We start from the raw sequence: 20182 nt of genomic DNA on the forward strand, positions 1-20182 counted from the left end.
CTCAAATGACATCACTGAAGACATTACTGATGACATCATCCAGTCACTGTGTGTTTCTGTAAAGTTTAAATATGTTTTATTCATATATATATTCAAAGGTGTATTGATGTATGAGTGGGTGTATGAGTGTCTGAATAGATGAGTAGGTGGTAGGTGCTTGACTGACTGTATAAGTGAGTGATTAAACGTGTCTTACTGAATGCATAGGGTAGCGAGTAAACTGTGTAAATGTCTGTATCAATCTGTCAGTTGTTGTGTAAGTGGCTGCATGGGTTGGTGAATAGCCACATGAATTTCTACGGGTTATTGATTGGTTGGCTGAGTATCTGTATGGGTGCCTGAGTGTTTGTGTGGTTTTGTGGGGGGTGTGTGACTCTGTGCATAGATGTGTGAGTGGGTAATTCACTGGGTGTATGGGTTCAAGAGTGCGTATGTGAAGGGCTGTATGGGTGGGTGAGTTTGTGTATGGGTGTGTTGGTGAGTGAATAAATGCCTCAGTGGCACATGTGAGAGTAACTATGTATGTGATAGGCAGTATATGTGATTGTTGGTGTATATAAATCACTATAGGTGAGAGTGAGTGATTGTGAGAGTGGCCGTATGGATGAGTGTGTGCTTGTATCAGTGATTGTATAAAACAGTAAGTATGTGTTAGTATCTGTATCAATAGGTGAGGTGGTGTGTATATAACTGTATACATGAGTAAATGGAAGTGTGAATGATTATTTGCATGATTGACTAGGTGTGTGAGTAACACTATGTATGAGTGGTGATGTGTGAATGCCTGTATTGGTGTATTAGTGCAAATTATAGTGCTGTAGTGATAAGTGACTGCATGCGTGAGTGACTGTATGGGTGAATGAGTGGACATGTGTTTAGACCTAGGAATCAGTGAGTGGGTATGTAGTAACTGGTATTGGTGTGTCTATGGTTTCGAAAATGGTAGTCTATATTTTAGAGTGGGTGTATCAAAGGTTATAATAGGGTGTGATGAGGTGCACCAGGTTATCACGTGGATGATGTCATCACTGATGTTATCAGTGATGTCATTTGATATGTCATCAGTGATGTCATCAGTGATTTCACTGACCATGCCACTGACCATGTCATGATTGATGTAATATGTGATGTCATCAGGAGTGCATTGCGAGGTTGCAAGTTAGAGTTAGCTCAACTAACTATAACGGCCGAATTTCTCTGGTTTTGTACGAGTGAAATGTCCAACTAACTATAACGTCCCTGAAACTTATGGTTTTTTCAGTAAATTTGTATCGTTTCTTAAATGTTAACTCGTTTTTTTAAGTGAATTCCAAAGGTTTTTTAAATGCTAATTACTAACTCTTACATCTCTGAAACCTACGTTTTTTTCAATTAATTTGTAAAGTTTTTTAAATGCTAATTTATAACTATAGCGCAGTAGTCACGTTTGCAGAGTGGTGGAGAAAGGAGGCTGAGCCTCTAACCAGCAAGGGTGGCCCCCAAGGACATCCTTGGGGCCAACTACCCTTCCTATTACATCCAGTAAGTCCCACATAACAGGTTTTGTAAGTTCTCATAGCAGGCCACGGCCCCTTTGCTCACCACTCTGCAAACGCGCTTCCTGGCGGCTCTTGGATGGGCATTGAAGTCACCTTCGCTGTTGGGGGGACCTACCTCTTACCTCCAGTAAGCACCACACAGTGGGATTGCTGAGAGTTTGACAGAGGAGGGCTCCCTCTTTCTCCACCACTTTGCAAACACGCCCCCTGGTGTATTCTAAGTTGTGGAATTAAGTCCCCTTGCCTTCTGAGTGTCCCTGGGGGGCCAACTATCCCACCCGGTACCTCCAGTAAGCCCCACAAAGATGGAGCACTGAGAGTGATCCGTGGTCACTCCCCTTTTTACGCCACTCTGCAAACGCGCCACCTGGTGCATTGCTGCTCGGGGCATGAAGTCCACTTGTCTCATCGCCCCACCAGCAGTGTGCCAAGAGGTGGGTTTACAGAGTAGTGTAAAAAGGGGGGCTTTTGCAGAACTTCAATCCGGAATTGGGCAGAAAGGACGCAGCATACCAAATTGTTGCACACCTATTTACTGTGCTTCAGCAAACAGTATCAGCGTTTTCAGCCATTGTCAAGTTTACATAACGTGCTCTACTCGCCTTAGTAGTACATCTTTGAAATCAGAAACATAGTGAACATATAAGCACTCCAAATGCAACTTGCTTTTATACAAACAGAATGGATAAATATTGAATCATGATTATTAACAGTATTACCTTTCAGAGTACTTGTATGTTTACATTCAATAAATACAGAGGTAACTTTTATAAAGTGTAAATGAATATTACACACAGCATGAATGCTGGTGTATTGGTGTACTACTTGCAGTTCATGGATACAAGAATATGAACATAGTATCACTGCTGAAATTTGTTCCCAAATAAAGGAAGTACAGTCCAGATTCCTATAATGCGTGATATGCAATCATACTCATATAATTGCAATAGAAATGCATGGACATAAAAGAAATACATTGTGTAAATTCAAGTCCCCATAGAAATTGGGTATGTTTGTATATTTCTAATGGTCCAAGTAATCCTTCAATTCGTATTTGATATTTGTACTAAAAACATATGAATGCAAGGAAATAGAAGGAGAAAATAATAATTGTGCACAGTTATGTGCTTTTTAATACGCAAAGTTGGAAAGATGTGAAGTGCAAAAGGGTTTTTGTTATGAACAATATTGGCCTTGTCAAGTAATTCTAAATGTAAATCATTTTGCAATATTTAATCTTACCCCCTTCACCGCGGCACAAATTCCGCTGCGGTGCGGGTAGGGTAGGAGGTAGGCGTGGCGCTGTGGTGCTCATGACGGCTTTCGGCCATCATAAATCATGGTGGGCGTGTGCTCATGATGGCTGGGAGCCGGCCGAACTCTGCCCACTAATTAATTCTCCCAGGCGGGTAATTAAAACCGCGTGGGAGGAGCGACAATGTTCGGACGGCTCCTGGCCGCCATGAGCACCGAAAAGGTTACAGATATGATTTGCAAATAGACAAGAGAAATAAAAAAGAATTGCTATCTAAGAGCAAGTGCCCAAACATATTCCTAGTACTGGAGAAAATTTCCAATGCCACTGCGTATCATAATGTCATACATAATCAATCTGTACATGATTATTTAGTCAAAATGTCCATATATCCTAAAATGGACCATCCATGTCAGAACCAATGTAATGAAAATGAGATACAATTGCAATCAGAGGGCAAGTACCCAAACATAACACTGGTACTGGAGAAAATTCCAAGCGCGATTACATTATATAATACTCTACATTTATACAACCAATCCACACAGGAATATTTTAGGCTAAATAGCGGGCAGGGAAAGTGTGTGCATTCCCACCCAGTAAGAGCTTTGAAAATGCATGGATGGGTACATGTCGGGAGATAGCAAGCTCAGGAGGACATAAGGCTCTGGGGATGGGGTCACCGGAGACACTATATGCTCAGGAAAAAGGGGGACGCATGCTCCTCTTCATTTAAAAAAATTAGGACCGTGGGGTCTCCAGGACCCACAGTGCCTTTGTGAGCAGGCCGTGTGCCCCCTCCTCTCTAAATGCATATTTGTGCCCAGGGGGTAGGGTCCATGGGGCCATAGAGGCCTGGGAGTGTGGCCATGTTTCCTTCTCCCTTAAAGAAAACAAGGCCCAAGGGACAGATGATGGACTCCCAGTGGCCCTAAGAGGACCAGGGAGTGGGGCTGCTTGCAATCCTTCCCTAAAAGAAAAGAATAAAGGCTCTGGGGATGGGGCTTCTGAGGCATAAAGGCTGGAGGAGGTGAGTCCCATGACCCCTCTATTAAAAAAAAGAAAGACACGGGGGATGTGTTCATTGGGGTTATAAAGGCTGCTCTCCTCTACTCAATAAACAAAAAATAGCCCCTGGCATGGAATCCTCTGGCCCATAGTGGCTGGGAGAGGAGGGCCAGGCAATCCCTTCCCTTGATAAAGAAATAGAGCCCTGAGGATGGGGTCCCTGAGGCCTGCAAAGGCTTGCGGAGGAAAGCCTCATGCCACCTTCCCTTTTTTCAAAAATGTCCCCAAGGAATGGGGGCCTTTTATTGTATTCTGAACGTTTGACAAAGCCAATAGGTCTGCCGTACTTAACATGAGAACATTAAAAGTGTTATATGAATTGGTCAGCCATGCACAAGAGCGCTGGTTTGGCACAGAACTTAGACACAGGCCCTGCCCCATACCTCACTCCTAGCGCTAAACATTTTACTTTATGTTTAAAAAAACCTGAGAAATCCACTGACAAAAACGAAGGTTAAAGTGACGTTATAGTTTGAAACTGTAATATTATTTTATTTTACCTTAAAAAGAAACCTTAGAAATGTACTAACAAAAAACAGAGCTTAAGTTGGGGATAGTTATGGGAAAATAGCAAGAATCACTGAAATTCATCAGTTACAGTTATCTCTAGTAAATACATCTAGTAAATTAAGTATAACTCTCTTCCTCACGTTCACTGCTATACCCCACATATTACATTACTTATGACATGTTCTATAACATCATTAATAACATCACTGCAGCAACTGAAGTGACATCATTAATGACAAAACTGTGCATGACTGGGCACCAACCATAATTACTTTATGGCACATTGTTTTTTCTGTGATAAATAACACACACATCACACACACACACACACCCACACACACACACACACAAACACACAGACACATATTTAAAGGTATCTCAAAATCTCTTCAAACTGAACCTTTAATGTCTTGGGCTGAGAAAAAAGCAGATTTACGGGTGAGGGATCGAATTTAGGGGTTGGTGAATGTATATTTTCCATTATTTATCTCTGTCTTTGTTCCATTTTGTTTGTAGAACTCTTGTGACAAAGAAGCCACTTTGAATATCCTTACCGTTCTGAGTGAACTGCTTTCTGCAGGTAAGACTTTTGAAAAATACTTTACTATTTGAATAATTACTCTACAATTTAAAATGATGTACATGAAGAAATAATTAATTTATTTCATACCTACAATTAAAACAAGTACTACTTTGAACTAGTTGCATGCGTAAACGTGTCATTACATTCGCATGAAGCATCACAGAGGCAGACATAATCTCATCAATAACATTCCAAAGGAAACAGTTATCTACAGTTTTAAGATCATACATGTCTTTGTGTCCAATGATAATAGCTTCTCTGTTTAGTCTGTCCACACTCTGAATTCCAATGAAGGGAACTGTAGACTCTTGAATATAATAATTGGCATACCATAAAGAAACAAGCAGTGGCAAAGCAAATTGGTCTGATATTGGCTGCCAGCTTTTTGGATTTGTCAGTACTTCTTTTTGTCATGCTTTTTGCAAAACATTATTGTTGTGGAAACTGCTGGTCCTCATCAAGCAGAGCAGAATTCCACAATTTGTAAAGTAATTTCTCCAAGCACACAGAAACTAGACTGAGGTTGTGGTTTCAGAAGTTCTTTATTTTGTTATCTTTGCTGCTGCCCATATGCCAACACATGTTTCATCTACACTGTTTCAGTCATAGTAGACTTCATCAGGGCAATTACTTCTAGAAAATATATACAAGAATATTGGAAAACTGGGAAAAGATATCTCCTAATAAGGTATATTTTCCGTCACCTAAGTTTTGTGACTTATTTATCTCAAATGGTTGTGAAAATATTTGTATTGTCGTAAGTCATGCTTCTCCGACATTTGTATTTATTAAAAGTGATCACTTATGTGATAGTGATCAATTAGATAGAATCCTGTGACATGCAGAATCTAGTCATGCAAAAATTGTAGCATGCAGTGTTTTTAAGATTGGTGCAAACTAGTTTGTTGGGCAGTGAAGCGTTCACAAGTTTTTTTACATGCAATGTCTTGAAGATTAGTGCACGCTGCTATGTGACGGAGTAAATTGTTCATACTCACGGGAATAGCAAGGAAAATAGATCACATCCATGTATGGCTTGAAAGTATTATTAAAAAAGTTGTCTGAAAACATAATATTGAAGCAGCTGAAGTGGGCTACCCAAAGAGTGATCTTGAAATCAAATGTGAAGAAGTATAAAGACCAACTCTTTACCTTATGTCCAGAGTATACATTTTAACTCCAAATGAAAGTATCTGTAAATTGAAAGAATTATGGAGGGTACCACCGTTAGGCATATAAACCATGAGTGGTCCTACCTCGAAATACAAAAGTATTTTATTTGTTTATCCCTAAAGTTTATTATTAATACTGGTAGTATTGAGAGCCAAATAATGTAATCATTATATATCATTGGATGGTTAGAAAGTATAAGCATAAAGTGTGGACTGCTAACAAAACATTGTTATTTGTGCGATCACTTCAAGTCCGTCTGAAGTTCTAGAAAAGGTACAGCACTTCAAATACATCATGCTGGGGCCTAGCTTCAAAATTACACTTTATCACTAGAGCCAGTCACATCAGTTATTGTCAATTTGGTGTAACTATAAACATATACATTGTCAAGATTGGAATAAACAGTCGAAATTAAAAAGAAAAAAATGCCGTAACCAGTACAACATTGGTAGTAACAGCAAAGTAAATCCTAATTCGATAGCCAACACCGTCGATATGGCTAAATCAGCTCAATCATTAGCAAATATGTTATTTCTTACGATTAGAGTCTCAAGGGTATAAAACAATCCGGACCGCCGAGTACGCATGGCCAGTATCAGAGTGATGCCATCTTGATTTGTGTAATGATCAGTTCCTCTTCAATAATGTATAAATCTTCTTTATTGGCAACTCCGCTTCCAGATAAATCATTACAACTTCACATAACTTCGACTCCGTTCAACTGTCCCTCCCAAGAATCCCCTGTACATTCTTTATTCTATTGATGGTCCCTGTAGCATTCCAAACACAGAATGCTCCAACATAACACATCTACCTCCTTACAAAAAACAGACAAAAAAAATATATAAAAATAAAAAAAATATATACAATATAAGATATGAGAAAATAATTTTACTCTAACATGTAATCTCTAAATTTGTGAGGAGTATTAATAACTCTTCCAAATCTTCCCAATCTCTTTGAATCTCCACAAATGTGTTGTTCACACAAATCATCATTTCCTAGATCATCTCCATTTCCACTTCCTGGACCTCTCTCCTCATCTATTTCTATTTCATCCTCCACCTCATCCTCCCACAGCCATTCATCAAATATTGCCGCAGCTCCAGCCGCAGCTCCAGCTCCACCAACATCCTCCTCCTGTATTTTTTTAATATTCCTACATTTTGCTATACGGCTCAAATGCCAAACCCGACCATCATTAAGTCTGGCCGAATTCCTCAGACACTCCACTACTCTACACGGTTTTGAGAATACACTTTCTCCTTTTGCCACCTTTCCCCACTTCTTAGTTTTTACCCAGTCACCCGCAACAAGTTCATACATCCTTGTGACATGCTTTTTATCAAAATTACTTTGGTAAACTTGTTGTGCCTTAATGATGTTTTCTTTGACATTCCTTGGTGACCATTGAATGTATATCGTACTCTCCATCCATCCAATATTATCTTTTGTAAATGGCTCTCTACCTCTCATCATCACAAACGGACTCAAACTCGTGAGAAAAGGTGTGAGACGATAACCCCATAAATTTTTTTTCAGTTCTACCTCCCAGTTCTTCTTATTCTCACACGCAATCTGAATTGTTCCCTTAATAACACGATTAAATCGCTCTACTGCACCGTTTCCCGCTGGATGGTAAACAGACGTCGAACCGTGTGTTATTCCATTTCTTTTTAAAAAATCCTCAACTTTCACAGCTGTAAAATGAGTTCCATTGTCACTAATTACTCAAAGGCAAAACTTCTCTCAAAAAAACTCCATTGAGAAAGATTACAACTGTTTCTGCAACAGCTTTCTCTACAACTTCCAAATCAACCCACTTGCTAAAATAGTCTATTAAGACTATGATGAACCTACTTTCACCACTCTTGTTCCGTATCGGACCAACAAAATCAATAGCAATCAAATCCCAAACCATTTCTGGGCACAGCACAGGTGACAATTGTGGTCTCATTATCGTTAAACTTTTGTCCGAATCAGCACATTCTTCACACTCCCTCACAACTCTCTCCACTTCTATGTCTACACCTGGCCACCAATATGAACCTTTAACTCCCTTCTTTGTCCTCACAATGCCAAAATGCCCTTCATGACATAGATCTACTATCCTTTTCCTCAAACTCTTTGGTGGTACCATTTTTCCTCCCCTTAACACAAATCCTGAATCTAAGCTCAACTCACTTCTTACCTCCCAAAAACTCCTCTCTTCTGCTACATCAGGTTTCTTTTCATCCCAACCATTTAACACTCTATCTTTGATTTTCTCTATCAATTCATTCTTTCCATCATGCAAAAGCCATTCCTTCTTATCAATAGATTCGACAGCCTCTTCCTCCACAACAGCAATTTGATAATCATCCCACTCACTTTTTGTTGTCTCCTTAATCGGTAAAGGCATCCTACTTAAACAGTCTGCAATTGTATTTTGCACACCCGGAACATATTTGATCCTGTAGTTATAATCCTGTAATCTCATTGAGAATCTTGCTATTCTTGCCGAAGCTCTTATCATACCACTAGTAGTCAATAAATTCACCAGAGGCTTATGATCAGTTTTCACATCAAACTCACTCCCCCACAAATACGCTCTAAAATGTTCCATGCCCCACACACAACCTAAAGTCTCTCTTTCTATCACTGAGTAAAATTCTTCAGCTGGTGTTAAACTCCTTAACGCAAATCCAATGATCACTTCCTTTCCATTTTCCTCATTCTGTGTCAACACTGCACCCAAATCTTTTCCGCTGGCATCCACTGTTAATACACTCCTCAAATTCGGATCAAACCCTTTAATAGGTGTGGTATTGCATACTTCCTTTTTCAAAATCTCAAAACTTTCCTTACATTTGTCACTCCAAACAAATTTACTCCTTTGCTTCAACAATTGCCTCAAATCATAAGATTTCTCTGAAAAATGTCTTACAAATTTGGAGTATTACTCCGTCAAACCTAGAAATGAACGAAGTTCATCCTTATTTTCTAGCTCTGGTGCTTTCCTCACTGCCTCTAACAATTCTTCATTTGGTGATATACCATCAACACCAATATTATGTCCTAAATAGCCTACCCTTTTGTTTTGCAAACTTGCATTTATCATACTCTGCTGTTAGTCCTCTTTCTCTCAAAACATTGAACACCTCCCTCACTCTTTTATCATGTGACTTCCTGTTCTCCCCCATGATCAATATCTCATCCTGAAAATATAATACACCTTGAATACCCCTCAAAATCTCACTCATAATCCTTTGGAAAACAGCTGCTGCAGAGGCTAACCCAAACGGCATCCTAACATACTGAAAACATCCAAACGGTGTGATAAATGATGTTATTCTTCTGCTTTCCTTATGTAGTTCAACCTGATGGTATGCTGGTGGCAAATCAACCGTTGAAAACCATCTCATACCTTTTGTTCTTGTCAACAACTCATTAATCTTTGGTAAGGGGTATTTATCCACCTGATTTTCTCTGTTCACACCCCTCAAATCAACACACAACCTGATCTTTCCATTTGATTTCCTGGCCACAACAATCGGAGACATCCACACAGACGACTCAATCCTCTCAATTATACCTGATGTTTCTAATCTGTTCAACTCTTTCTCCAATTCACTCCTTACTGCAAACGGAACATTCCTAACTTTATAATTCACAGGAACTGCATTTTCTTTCAACTTTATCTCATGTGTGAATCCTTTGAGTACTCCAATTTTCCCTGAAAATATGTCACCATACTCCTCTTTAATTTCATTTTTCAAATCATCACTCTCACCTATAAACATAACTTGTTCTCTTGCGTTCGGATTTAGTATTATATCTAAACTTGCCTGATCTTTCCATCCTAAAACACTCTGTCCATATTCAGAAACATACATTCTTCCCTTCGCTACTCTCCCTTTGAATTCAAATCTCACATCTCTACACCCCACCATAGGAATGCTTTGCCCAGTGTAACTTCTTGGATTGATATCACAATCTATTAACTCAACTCCAATTTGGTTCTCAAATTTTTCCTTCCACATGTCTAAATTCACAATAGTATATGGTGACCCCGAATCGGCTACCAATATTACCTTTACACCTGCAACATCAATCTTACCTTTTGGTTTACTTCTTCCCTTACACTTAACATCCAAAATGAAGTCTCTTATCATAAATACATCATCATCTTCCTCTGAATCTTCTTCTTTATCCCTTCCAATCTTCTCTCTTCCTTCTTCCGTTACATATTTCATCCTTGTAGTTTTTTCTTTCCTGTAACAAACTCTTGCATAATGTCCAATTAAACCGCATACCGTGCACTTCTGATCTCTCGCCCTACAAGCTTTACTGTCAGCTAAATGTGTGTAGCTTCCACATCTGTAGCATGCCAAATTAGTCTGGCTTCCTCTCCTGTAGTCACTTCTAATTGGCTGGAAATTTCTCTTCTCCATCCTCTTTTCATTACTCTTGTCTTTTTTCTCTGCGCCAACACTACTTGCCCTTATTGTCTTCCTCACAACGCATACTTCTTCTTTACTTTTTCCGTTCTCATCATCCAAAGCTTCCTTCGCACACCTGACAGATACTTTTGCTTTCCTTACTACAGCCAGTACTTTATTCAATGTTCCATCTTCCATAGTCCATAACCTCTCCTGCACTCTTTTGTTGTTAGTGAGCATGATGATCTGATCTCTTATCAGTTCTTCTTCAATTTGCCCAAATCTACACTTCTCCGCATTTTCTTTAAAATACTTAAATAATCATCTATCTTCTCATTCTGCTCTTGTTTCCTCCTGAAAAACTTGTATCTGTCCATAGCTACACATCCTGTTGGTCCGTAATATCTTTCCAAGTCGTCCAATGCGTTTTCATATTCATTTGTTTCATCTTCTCTTCTTTCTTCCTTTTGCATTTGTTCGTACTGTCTGATTCCTTCTGGTCCCAAAGAATGTAGCAAAATTCCTTTTTTTATTTCAGGTGTCATATCATCATTCTTTATGGTAAACATGTAGTTCTTAAAATACACCTTCCATTCTTGCCATCTAATTTTCAGTTCCCTGGTTCTGCTAGGAATGGTATTGGTCGTGTAAAGGTGAAAGTTTGTGCCGCACACATCTTCTTTCTTAAATTACTCCTCAAATGTAAATTTTTCCACTTTTTTTAAATTCACAATCTGTAAATTCAAATATATCCAATTAGCCTCTTCTTTATTTAAAAAAAAAAACAACCTCATGCTTCTCTTCAACACACTTAACAGCGTTTTCTCCGATCACGAAACGCTTATTTAACCTTGTGTTCCATCAAAATCAATGTTAATCCTCCCAACCATTCAAAATGGCCGCCAAGCGCGAAGACGTCACATGCTACACTTCTCGCGTTATCAGCTTCCTGACACGATGTCTTCTCAGTTTATTCTCGTGCTAGCGCGCGACAATTACTCCTGACTAAGTCGGCACAGACAGCGCACGAGACACCTCTCCTCTTGCTCGTGAAGTATTCAAATCACGCTGCACACGCCGGCATGCTCACGCAAGGTACTGATTTCTTTTTCCTTCATGTGCCACTCTCAACTTGCTTGCCACTCGTTATTCGCTGTACGCACTTTGATACATAGAATTTCCCCGTCCTCCTCACCTCAGTACTTTCCTCAATTTTGTCTTCCAACGTATTTTTTCCTCTTAATATTCATTAACTCCTCTTCTTTTGTTCCTCAGTGGGTCCACGCAGTTGCCTATCCTCTGTTGCCAATTTGTAATGAACAGTTCCTCTTCAATAATGTATAAATCTTCTTTATTGGCAACTTCACTTCCAGATAAATCATTACAACTTCACATAACTTCAACTCCCTTCAACTGTCCCTCCCAAGAATCCCCTGTACATTCTTTATTTTATTGATTATCCCTGTAGCATTCCAAACACAGAATGCTCCAACATAACAATTTGTTTAAATAAATAAATGAAATAAACGATGTCTCTCCAAACAACACGTCTTCTAGTGTTACTCTGCTATGGCTGCCATCTTAAAGTTGTGTGGTAATACTAACATGAAATCCTTTATTATATTTACGTCTGTGAATCAAGTACTATTATATTGAAAATGTCCCTTATTTAGTACATGAACGTGCAGAACCAGAATAGCTAATAGCAAGAAACTTCTTTATGTCTAAAGGAACTCCATAAGTGTACTGCTCATTATGTATCCCACAGCGATTTTCAGCCTCCAGGGCCAGGTTAATGATTCTAATAGTATACATGAGTTGAGTTTTTGGGTATCTAGATCTTACACCACTTGACCTGAGAGTAAAGTTATATCGATTCATGTGAATTAATTGGGAACACTTTTAGAGGGAGGGCTTTTAGAGGAAGGGCTGTGCAACAAGCTTTTTACGGTGATGGGGCATTTTAACTTTCACCTTCAAGATTATACTGACACTGACAATATAGAACTGCAGCAAATTTTTAGTGGAGTCGACCTCAAGCAATTAGTGGTAGATCCCACTCATTCTGCAGGACACATATTAGATGGTATTTTCTCAAACAATCCTAATCTTGTTTATACTAAAACAGTACCACTTACCTGGACTGACCATGCTGCGGTCCTATTTGAATTCAAAGAAATCAATCGCCATCAACACAAACCTCTAACTAAGGCAACTATAACTACAAGGGCCTGGAAAAAGATTGACAGCCTAGCATTAGGAAATCTTTTGAAAGCCTCAATACCTGTACCATTCTCTAATGTCGAGAAAGCCTCACATTCTTACACGGAAAGGGGGGACTCTGCTTGTTGGACATTAGTGCTGGGCAAACGATGCATCTTTAAGCGGGCATCGCCTAATGCCCCGTGGTATACAGAAAACCTAAAAATACATAAACTAGAATGTAAGCAGTGAGAGCGGGCTTGGAGAAGAGGGTACAAAAACTCAGACAGAGAGGCCTACAAAGTAGGCCTCTCAATTATAAAAAAGTGCTCTCAGACACCAAAAAGATATATTTCGGAGAACGAATTAGGAATGCTGGACCTTCATCTAAGGTCCTGTTTAATACAATCTCCATGCTCACTACCCCCTCCAGCCCCAAAATAGAAAGCAACCTAGAACTATGTGAGACTCTGACGCCTTTCTTTTTACAAAATGTTGAAAACATTTTCTCCTCTTTCACCTTTATGCCCACAGACGCTACTGAGGCCGTTATAACAGGGCTTCCTGAGAACAACAGGCCCACTCCTATGCTAGATCATTTTACACTGTTGTATCTAACAGGAATTACTAAACTTCTACTTGAAATTCGGTCAGGCTCCCCTCTAGACCCCTGTCCAGTTACTATACTGAAACAGGTTCCAAAAACTATTGGAGAAGCTCTCACCCCACTGTTTGCATTTGTTTAAAAACCGGTCACTTTCCGAGACCTTGGAAAATAGCATCTATTCTTCCCCTACTAAAGAAACCCAATCTGGATCCAAAGGAGCCAAGCAATTATAGGCCTATCTCACGTCTCCCCTTTCCAGGAAAGATGATTGAGAAGGCTATGAATGGTCAACTCAGTTTGTTCTTCCAGACCAACCCTTTGCTAGACATCACACAGTTCGGCTTCAGTGCAGAACATAGCATTGAGCTGGCACTGATCAAATCTACGGAGGAGATCAGAGAAGCTGGACCAGGGTGGTGCTGCCATACTTATCATACTCTCGGCCGCATTTGATAAGGTCCATCATGAAGTTTTGATGGACCGTTTATCGGCGGTCTGGGTCGAAGGCAAGGCCTGGGATCTTCCCAAATCTTTTTTGACCAGTAGAACACAGACAGTGGACCTTGGCAGAGATAGATCTAGGCCATTCTCTCTCCCCTGTGGTGTACCGCAGGGCTACTCGCTTAGCCCCACATTGTTTAATGTTTATGTGGCACCACTGGCAGTCTTGATCAGATCTTTCGTGTTCCAGTTAACTTCATACGTGGATGATACGCAAATTGTGCTGTCCATTCAGAAAGGGTCAGAGGCTGAGACCGGATCTAGATGCCACAACTGCATGCAGGCGATTCCACCCTGGATGGCATCTAACTACCTTAAGCTGAATGCAAGCAAATCTGAGGTGATTGTTTTCTGGAACATTGCTAACCTCTGGACACCGGACTGGTGGCCAACTGCAATGGGCATACCCCCAGTTCCTGTGGCACGGGCAAAGAACCTAGGAGTGATCCTTGATTTGAAGCTCTCTTTTAGTGATCAAATCAGTAGGGTCGTCTCCTCATGCGTTTTAATTCTCAGAATACTTAGGAAAATCAAATTCCTCCTCCCGGAAGACAGTCACTGCACTCATTTTGTCTTGAGTGTACTACTGGAATAGTCTCTATGTTAACATCCAAAAGAGACATCTGGCCAGACTCCAGATAGTGCAGAATGCAGGAGCCAGGTTGATTACAGGGACACCCAGGTTTGTCTCTGTGAGGTTGGGCCTCAGAACTCCTCATTGGCTAACCGTTAAACAACGGATACAATTTAAGGCCTTGTGTATAGTATTTAAGGCACTTAACGGAGTCGGTCCTGACTTTTTGAAACATGCGATACAGTGGTATGTCCCTGGAAGTGTCTTACGTTCGTTTCCAGCCAAACAAGTGATCCTTCCCTGCTATAACAAAGCCAGTTGGGGTGGCAGGAGCTTTTGGTACTGCGCCGCCAAGGCATGGAACAGTCTGCCTTTCCATCTTAGAAACACAACTGAGCTCCTCCATTTCAGGAAAGAATTAAAAACATGGCTATTTACATAAACACTCATCTCAGTCAGCAGCTAAAGGTTCTTCTTAGGAGGGTAGTGTTATGTTATGTTATGTTATGTTATGTTATGTTATGTTATGTTATTAAACTTATAAAGCACACTGCTACCCTAGGGTGTCCTGGCGCTGAGTCCTAGTTAGCTGGGGAAGACCATGAGCTGGTTATTTGGAGAAGAGCCAGGTTTTCAACCCCTTCCGAAAGGAAATGAGGTCTGAGGCATCTCTGAGGTGGAACGGGAGTGCACAGCGCCAGGACACCTCAGGGTAACAGAGCGCTATATAAGTCCTATTAACATAACATAACATACCAGTAATAGGGAGGAGAGGTCGGAAAGAAAAGTGTGGATAAACAGGCGCAAAATTAGACCTCTAAGCAGGGAAGTCATATAGATTAGAATGTCATTTTGGCTTTCAATATTACGGTCAATATCTACAATATTGTCATATGATAAGCTTTTTCACAGTTATCTCTATAGTTCTCAAGTACAATTTTAGCACCTAAACTGAATTATGTAAATTTATATTGGTGACAGATGACAATCAAAAATTCCTATATGACAATATGAGATATTATACAAAAGGTCTACATGTATTGTACATCCAATATAATAGGGTATCAAAATGTATAAAATTGATTACCAATTCAGAAGGGGGAGAGGAGATAATTAAAGCCAGTGCATATATCTACTGTTAATCAGTCACCTAAAAATGGTGTAACTCAAAATCAATATAAAGTCTCTGTTCTACCGCTTTCAAGTGTAAGATCCATATTGCTTCTTGGCATCTCAACTGTAATTCACGATTTCCACCCCTTTTATTTTTTTGGACCACTTCAAATCAATGGAAATTAATTGTTCTATATTGTGATTGTTTGTCACATGTAAGCATATGGTACGCGAAAGGGTATTTGGGATCTCCCAGCTTTACCGCTCTTAAGTGTTCCATTATCCTATCTTTCAACATTCAGATTTTGCTACCCACGTATATTTTGTCTCATTTACATATCAATATGTAAACCACATATCACGTGATACACTTTCTGTTTTTAGTGATATCAAACTTTTTACTATTGTTGTTGCTGAAATTAGTTGTCTCTCTTGCTAGTTTGCATATTGCGCAGTGTCCACATTTAAAGGAACCCCTGTTACGTTCTGTCAACCAGCAACTTTGTGGTGTGTTGGTACCTGTGTAACTAGGACTAATCATTCCTTTAAGTGTTAGTCCTTTAAGAAATGTGGAATTTGCTCTATCACTTATTTGTCGTGCCAACATGTGGACCTCTTAGAGTAAATGCCAATGTTTATTAAGTATCCTACTTATAATGCCTGTATTAATACAATAAGGAAGTATTGGTTCAATTACTTCTTTTGTGGGAATATCCTCTCATTTCTTGAGTGTTAATGTTTTAGACCTCGCTAGGTTATGCGCCCTTGTAGCTTTGATAATTGTTTTGTTATCATAAACTCTAATAAGAAACGTCTGCCTCATATTTGTCAATGTTTTAGTGAATTCCACAATTCTCAGAAAAAGTGCCATAGGCTGTATGATGTATTGGGTGGAATTAAAATGTGAATGACACAATAAATGACAGAGGGAGAGAGATGGCTTAAAGCCAGATGATCTAAGGAAATTCAAGAGATCATGGGTAACACCAAGGTGCAAGAAAGCCATATTGAATCACTGTATCCTCATTCTGAAACAGGTTCCTAAATTGATACAAAGTGGGGGAGGCGTCTGACATTTGTTTCACTAATAAAGTGAACAGACCACTATTCATGTATTTCTGTTCTGTAAATGTTATGAATCACCACGCAAGCGTTGGATTAATCCAATATTGTTATCCCAGGGTTTGCGAAGATGCCGCCCTGCCCTTATGGCATTACAACATCTAGAATCAGTATCAAATGCTAAAAGCATAGCTATGTTTCCTAAAAACTGCTTGAAAATTAGTCGCAAACATGATCAATTGTAGTTCCAGTGTTTTACTAATTTCTATGGCTGAAAACTGAAGCGTGTATAGCAATTTTGTCTAGTATTATACAAGTATTCGGCGGAAACAAATTTTTTTATCTTGCAACTGTAGTTATGAAAGACTTTACTCTGTTAACGTAAACTTAATGTTTAATACTATTTTTATTGTATTTCCATGATTGTATGAAATTGTATATTATGATTATTGCTTTTATGATTTTATTCTGTTTTAAAATCGAATAAAACTTTCTTCTACTCTACTATATATATATATAGACCAACAGCTAAATTCATCTTTTAAAAGCTGAAGGTAGTGCAAAGCAGCCTGACATTTTCTTATATTCAGGAATTTTAAGAGTGGTGTTAAAAAAGCGCGCCTTGGGTTGATATAAAGTTTACAAAGAAACAACATAAAAAATGCAACATACTCTGTACAGATTTTGAGTCACATGAACATACATTTAATTTGGCATCAGAATACACGTTACGCGGGTATGAAACCAACAGATAAGAGGTTCCAAAACTCAACCTTATAAGATAGTATAATTGTGCATGGCTAAAATAAAAGGAGAGATAAGGCTCAGTACCTAAGGAACAAACTAGAAGTGAGTGATCAACAACCCTTTTTCTGCTATCTCCTGAGTGTCTCCTTTCAGATAGGAGTGAGCCAAAAATTCTCCCTTCAACTTGGCCCTTGATATTTTGGCAATATTTCCTGGGTTGTTGAAATAATCCGACAACCTTAAAATCTTCAGCTGGGCTTTAACATAAGAAATCCAAGGGATTGAGTACACCCGCTCTAATTTTCAGCAATCTGTAATAACAGCGCAATTCAAAACTGTTTCTTCCTTTACCCAAATGTTATACTATAATAATAGAGGGCTAGTTTTATGCGAAAGGACAGCGGGATCACACCAAGCTCGCTTTGACAAATAGTGGCGGCATTGCTTGTTGATACAGTCAACAAGCATTTTTAGTTAAAAAATTTGGCTCTCTGTGGGCCTAAAGTATTACAAAAGCCCCAGACTCCAGCTCCATACAAAGTAGCCGCACACACACAGTAGCAAATCTAGAAATGGCCTCCAGATTTTGGTTGAAGCCCCTAGTCCTTGCCTCTACTAAATGAAACCAAGTGCTTTTTGAATCAAAAAGAATTCCTAAATAAGAAAAGGTGGGTACATAAAGCAATTTTTCATTACATATAAAACATGTCTTTACAGTTGTTGGAGATTTGCCCATCACCATGATATGAGATTTAGCTATGTTGGTCTTCAGGCCAAGGCCATTCATAAAATTATTAAAACTAGTTAAAAGCCTTCTCAGCCCCACCCCGGTTCTAGACATTAAAATACAATTGTATGCATATAATAATGCTGGTAACAACTTTCGGCCTATCTGGGGAGCATCCATATTTATAATATAGCTTTCTAAATCATTTATATAAAGACAGAATAAAAAAATGGTGCAAGTACACAGCACTGGCAGACCCCGCTGCTCATTTTAATTAGGGCAGTGAGTTCCCCACCTGCTCCATAGCGAACTCTCCCTGTGACATCCTGATGTATATCTGCTATGAAATGCATGATAGCTGGATCTATACCCATTACCAGCATCTTCTCCCAAAGCTTCCCTCTCAGCACCTCGTCAAAGGCAGACGTCAAGTTCATGAACCCTAAATACAGGGATCCCGGCTTGGCTAAGGTGTATTGGCCTATGACCAGGTGCAGGTTGAGGCACTGTTCTACCATGCCCAGGCCTCTCCTGAAGCCACATTGGATGTCCAAAAACTTGCTGATTTCTGTTACTCAGGCCTCCAGCCTTTCTAAAATTACTCTGCCCATGATCTTACAGTTGCAGTCAATTAGAGATATTGGCTGGTAGCATTTGGGATCCGCCCTATCACCGTTTTTAAAGATGGAAACTATTGTCACAGATCTCGAGGAGGCGGGGGTCCCCGAGCCACATAGTAGCTTTAAATGTTTTTTAGCAGTGGGAGCCACAGGGGTGTGTTAGCTACAAATAACTCAGTGGAAATACCGTCAAGGCCAGAGGCCTTGTTCTTCACAGTCTGGGTTAAGGCTCTGTCCACCTCATCTAATGTTGGGGATGCCATAGTTGTTGATCCATATTTTCAATATTAGTACTAAAAACAGAATCACTGGCAATTTTTTAGAGCCCCGAAAAATTTTCAACCCAAGTCTCAGGCATAATTGCCATATCAATTTTACCACTATTAGTACCATTAAAATACTCCTGGTTAACAGACTGCCAAAAAAGTTTAGTCTCTGCTCTGGCAGGCTACGTACAGTTGTTCCCAAGCTTCATGTCTAATGTCTAGCTTGTGTTTCTATAACACCTGCTTACATTCAAGGCATGACTGTTTTACCTCGGATACATTTCAGGGTTTTGTTTTCAATGTCTTAATTAATTTATTGTGAAAAAGGTGCAGTCACCATTAAACCACTTTTTGTCGCTCAGTGGCCTAGACCTGATTGTTTTCACCTTGATTGGGAAAGATCCAATATTTATACTCTGGAGTCTCAGCGAACCCGCTGAGAGAGTCCACAGCGCCTAGGGAGCCACTCACAGTTGAAGTATGGTATGGCACCCCTTGCCAAAGCATTCCCTCTCTCCCTCTCCCCTTTTTGGGGAAGGATCCAGTATGTAGGCCTTGGAGTCTCAGAGACCCGTCTGAGAGAGTCCACTGCGTATAGGGAGCCTCTGGCAACAGAGATGGGGAAATGATACCACTTCCCCTGGGATCACAGCTTACTGGACTTTGGACGCAGCTCTGACTCGTTTACCGATTTGTGTCCCCGTCACCCCTCCCTCCTCTTTCCATGCTGTGTCTCTCACCACCCTCCCTTTCCTCTTCCCTCCTCCATTCTCTGTCTACCTCCCCTGCTCTTACCCCCACCCCCCCCATCTCTCCCCTTGCCTGCTTTTACCCTTACATATATGTCCTTTTTGTTTGTCTCAACATTACTTGTCACTATGTTGACAGGCTCTAATAAGTGTGTAACCTTTGTAACAATGTAACCTGCAATTATGGTCTGATAATCATGTAAAGCACTCTGATACCTCTAGGTCTAGTCAGCGCTATATAAAACCTTTAAAATAAATAAATAAATAATTAAATAAATAAAATAATTAAAATAAATTAAATAATGAATGCAGCATTTATAGTCTCTGTTATTGCCTCGAAAGCTGTTACCATGACTGAGGGATTTATATTATCTTCCAGGCAGTCCAGTGCCTTGGCTCAAATTAGTTGTTATAATTTGACGTAAAACCCAGTCAGGGTTTATGGTAGACCACTTACGCATTAACT

The 20182-nt window shown here is 39.7% G+C and overlaps 1 protein-coding gene across 2 annotated transcripts in view; it reads left to right on the forward strand.

Moving 5' to 3' along the window:
* Window positions 1-20182, forward strand: part of AGBL1 (AGBL carboxypeptidase 1) — a 4192795-nt gene that overhangs the window by 370428 nt on the left and 3802185 nt on the right. For both annotated transcript variants that reach the window (XM_078683166.1, XM_078683165.1), the window contains exon 2: window positions 4888-4951. In XM_078683166.1, coding sequence (XP_078539292.1) covers window positions 4888-4951 — 64 coding nt within the window. The remainder of the gene's footprint in view (window positions 1-4887; window positions 4952-20182) is intronic.

The sequence above is a fragment of the Lissotriton helveticus genome, chromosome 3_1 (assembly GCF_964261635.1).
Source record: "Lissotriton helveticus chromosome 3_1, aLisHel1.1, whole genome shotgun sequence".
NCBI classification, from domain to species: domain Eukaryota; kingdom Metazoa; phylum Chordata; class Amphibia; order Caudata; family Salamandridae; genus Lissotriton; species Lissotriton helveticus.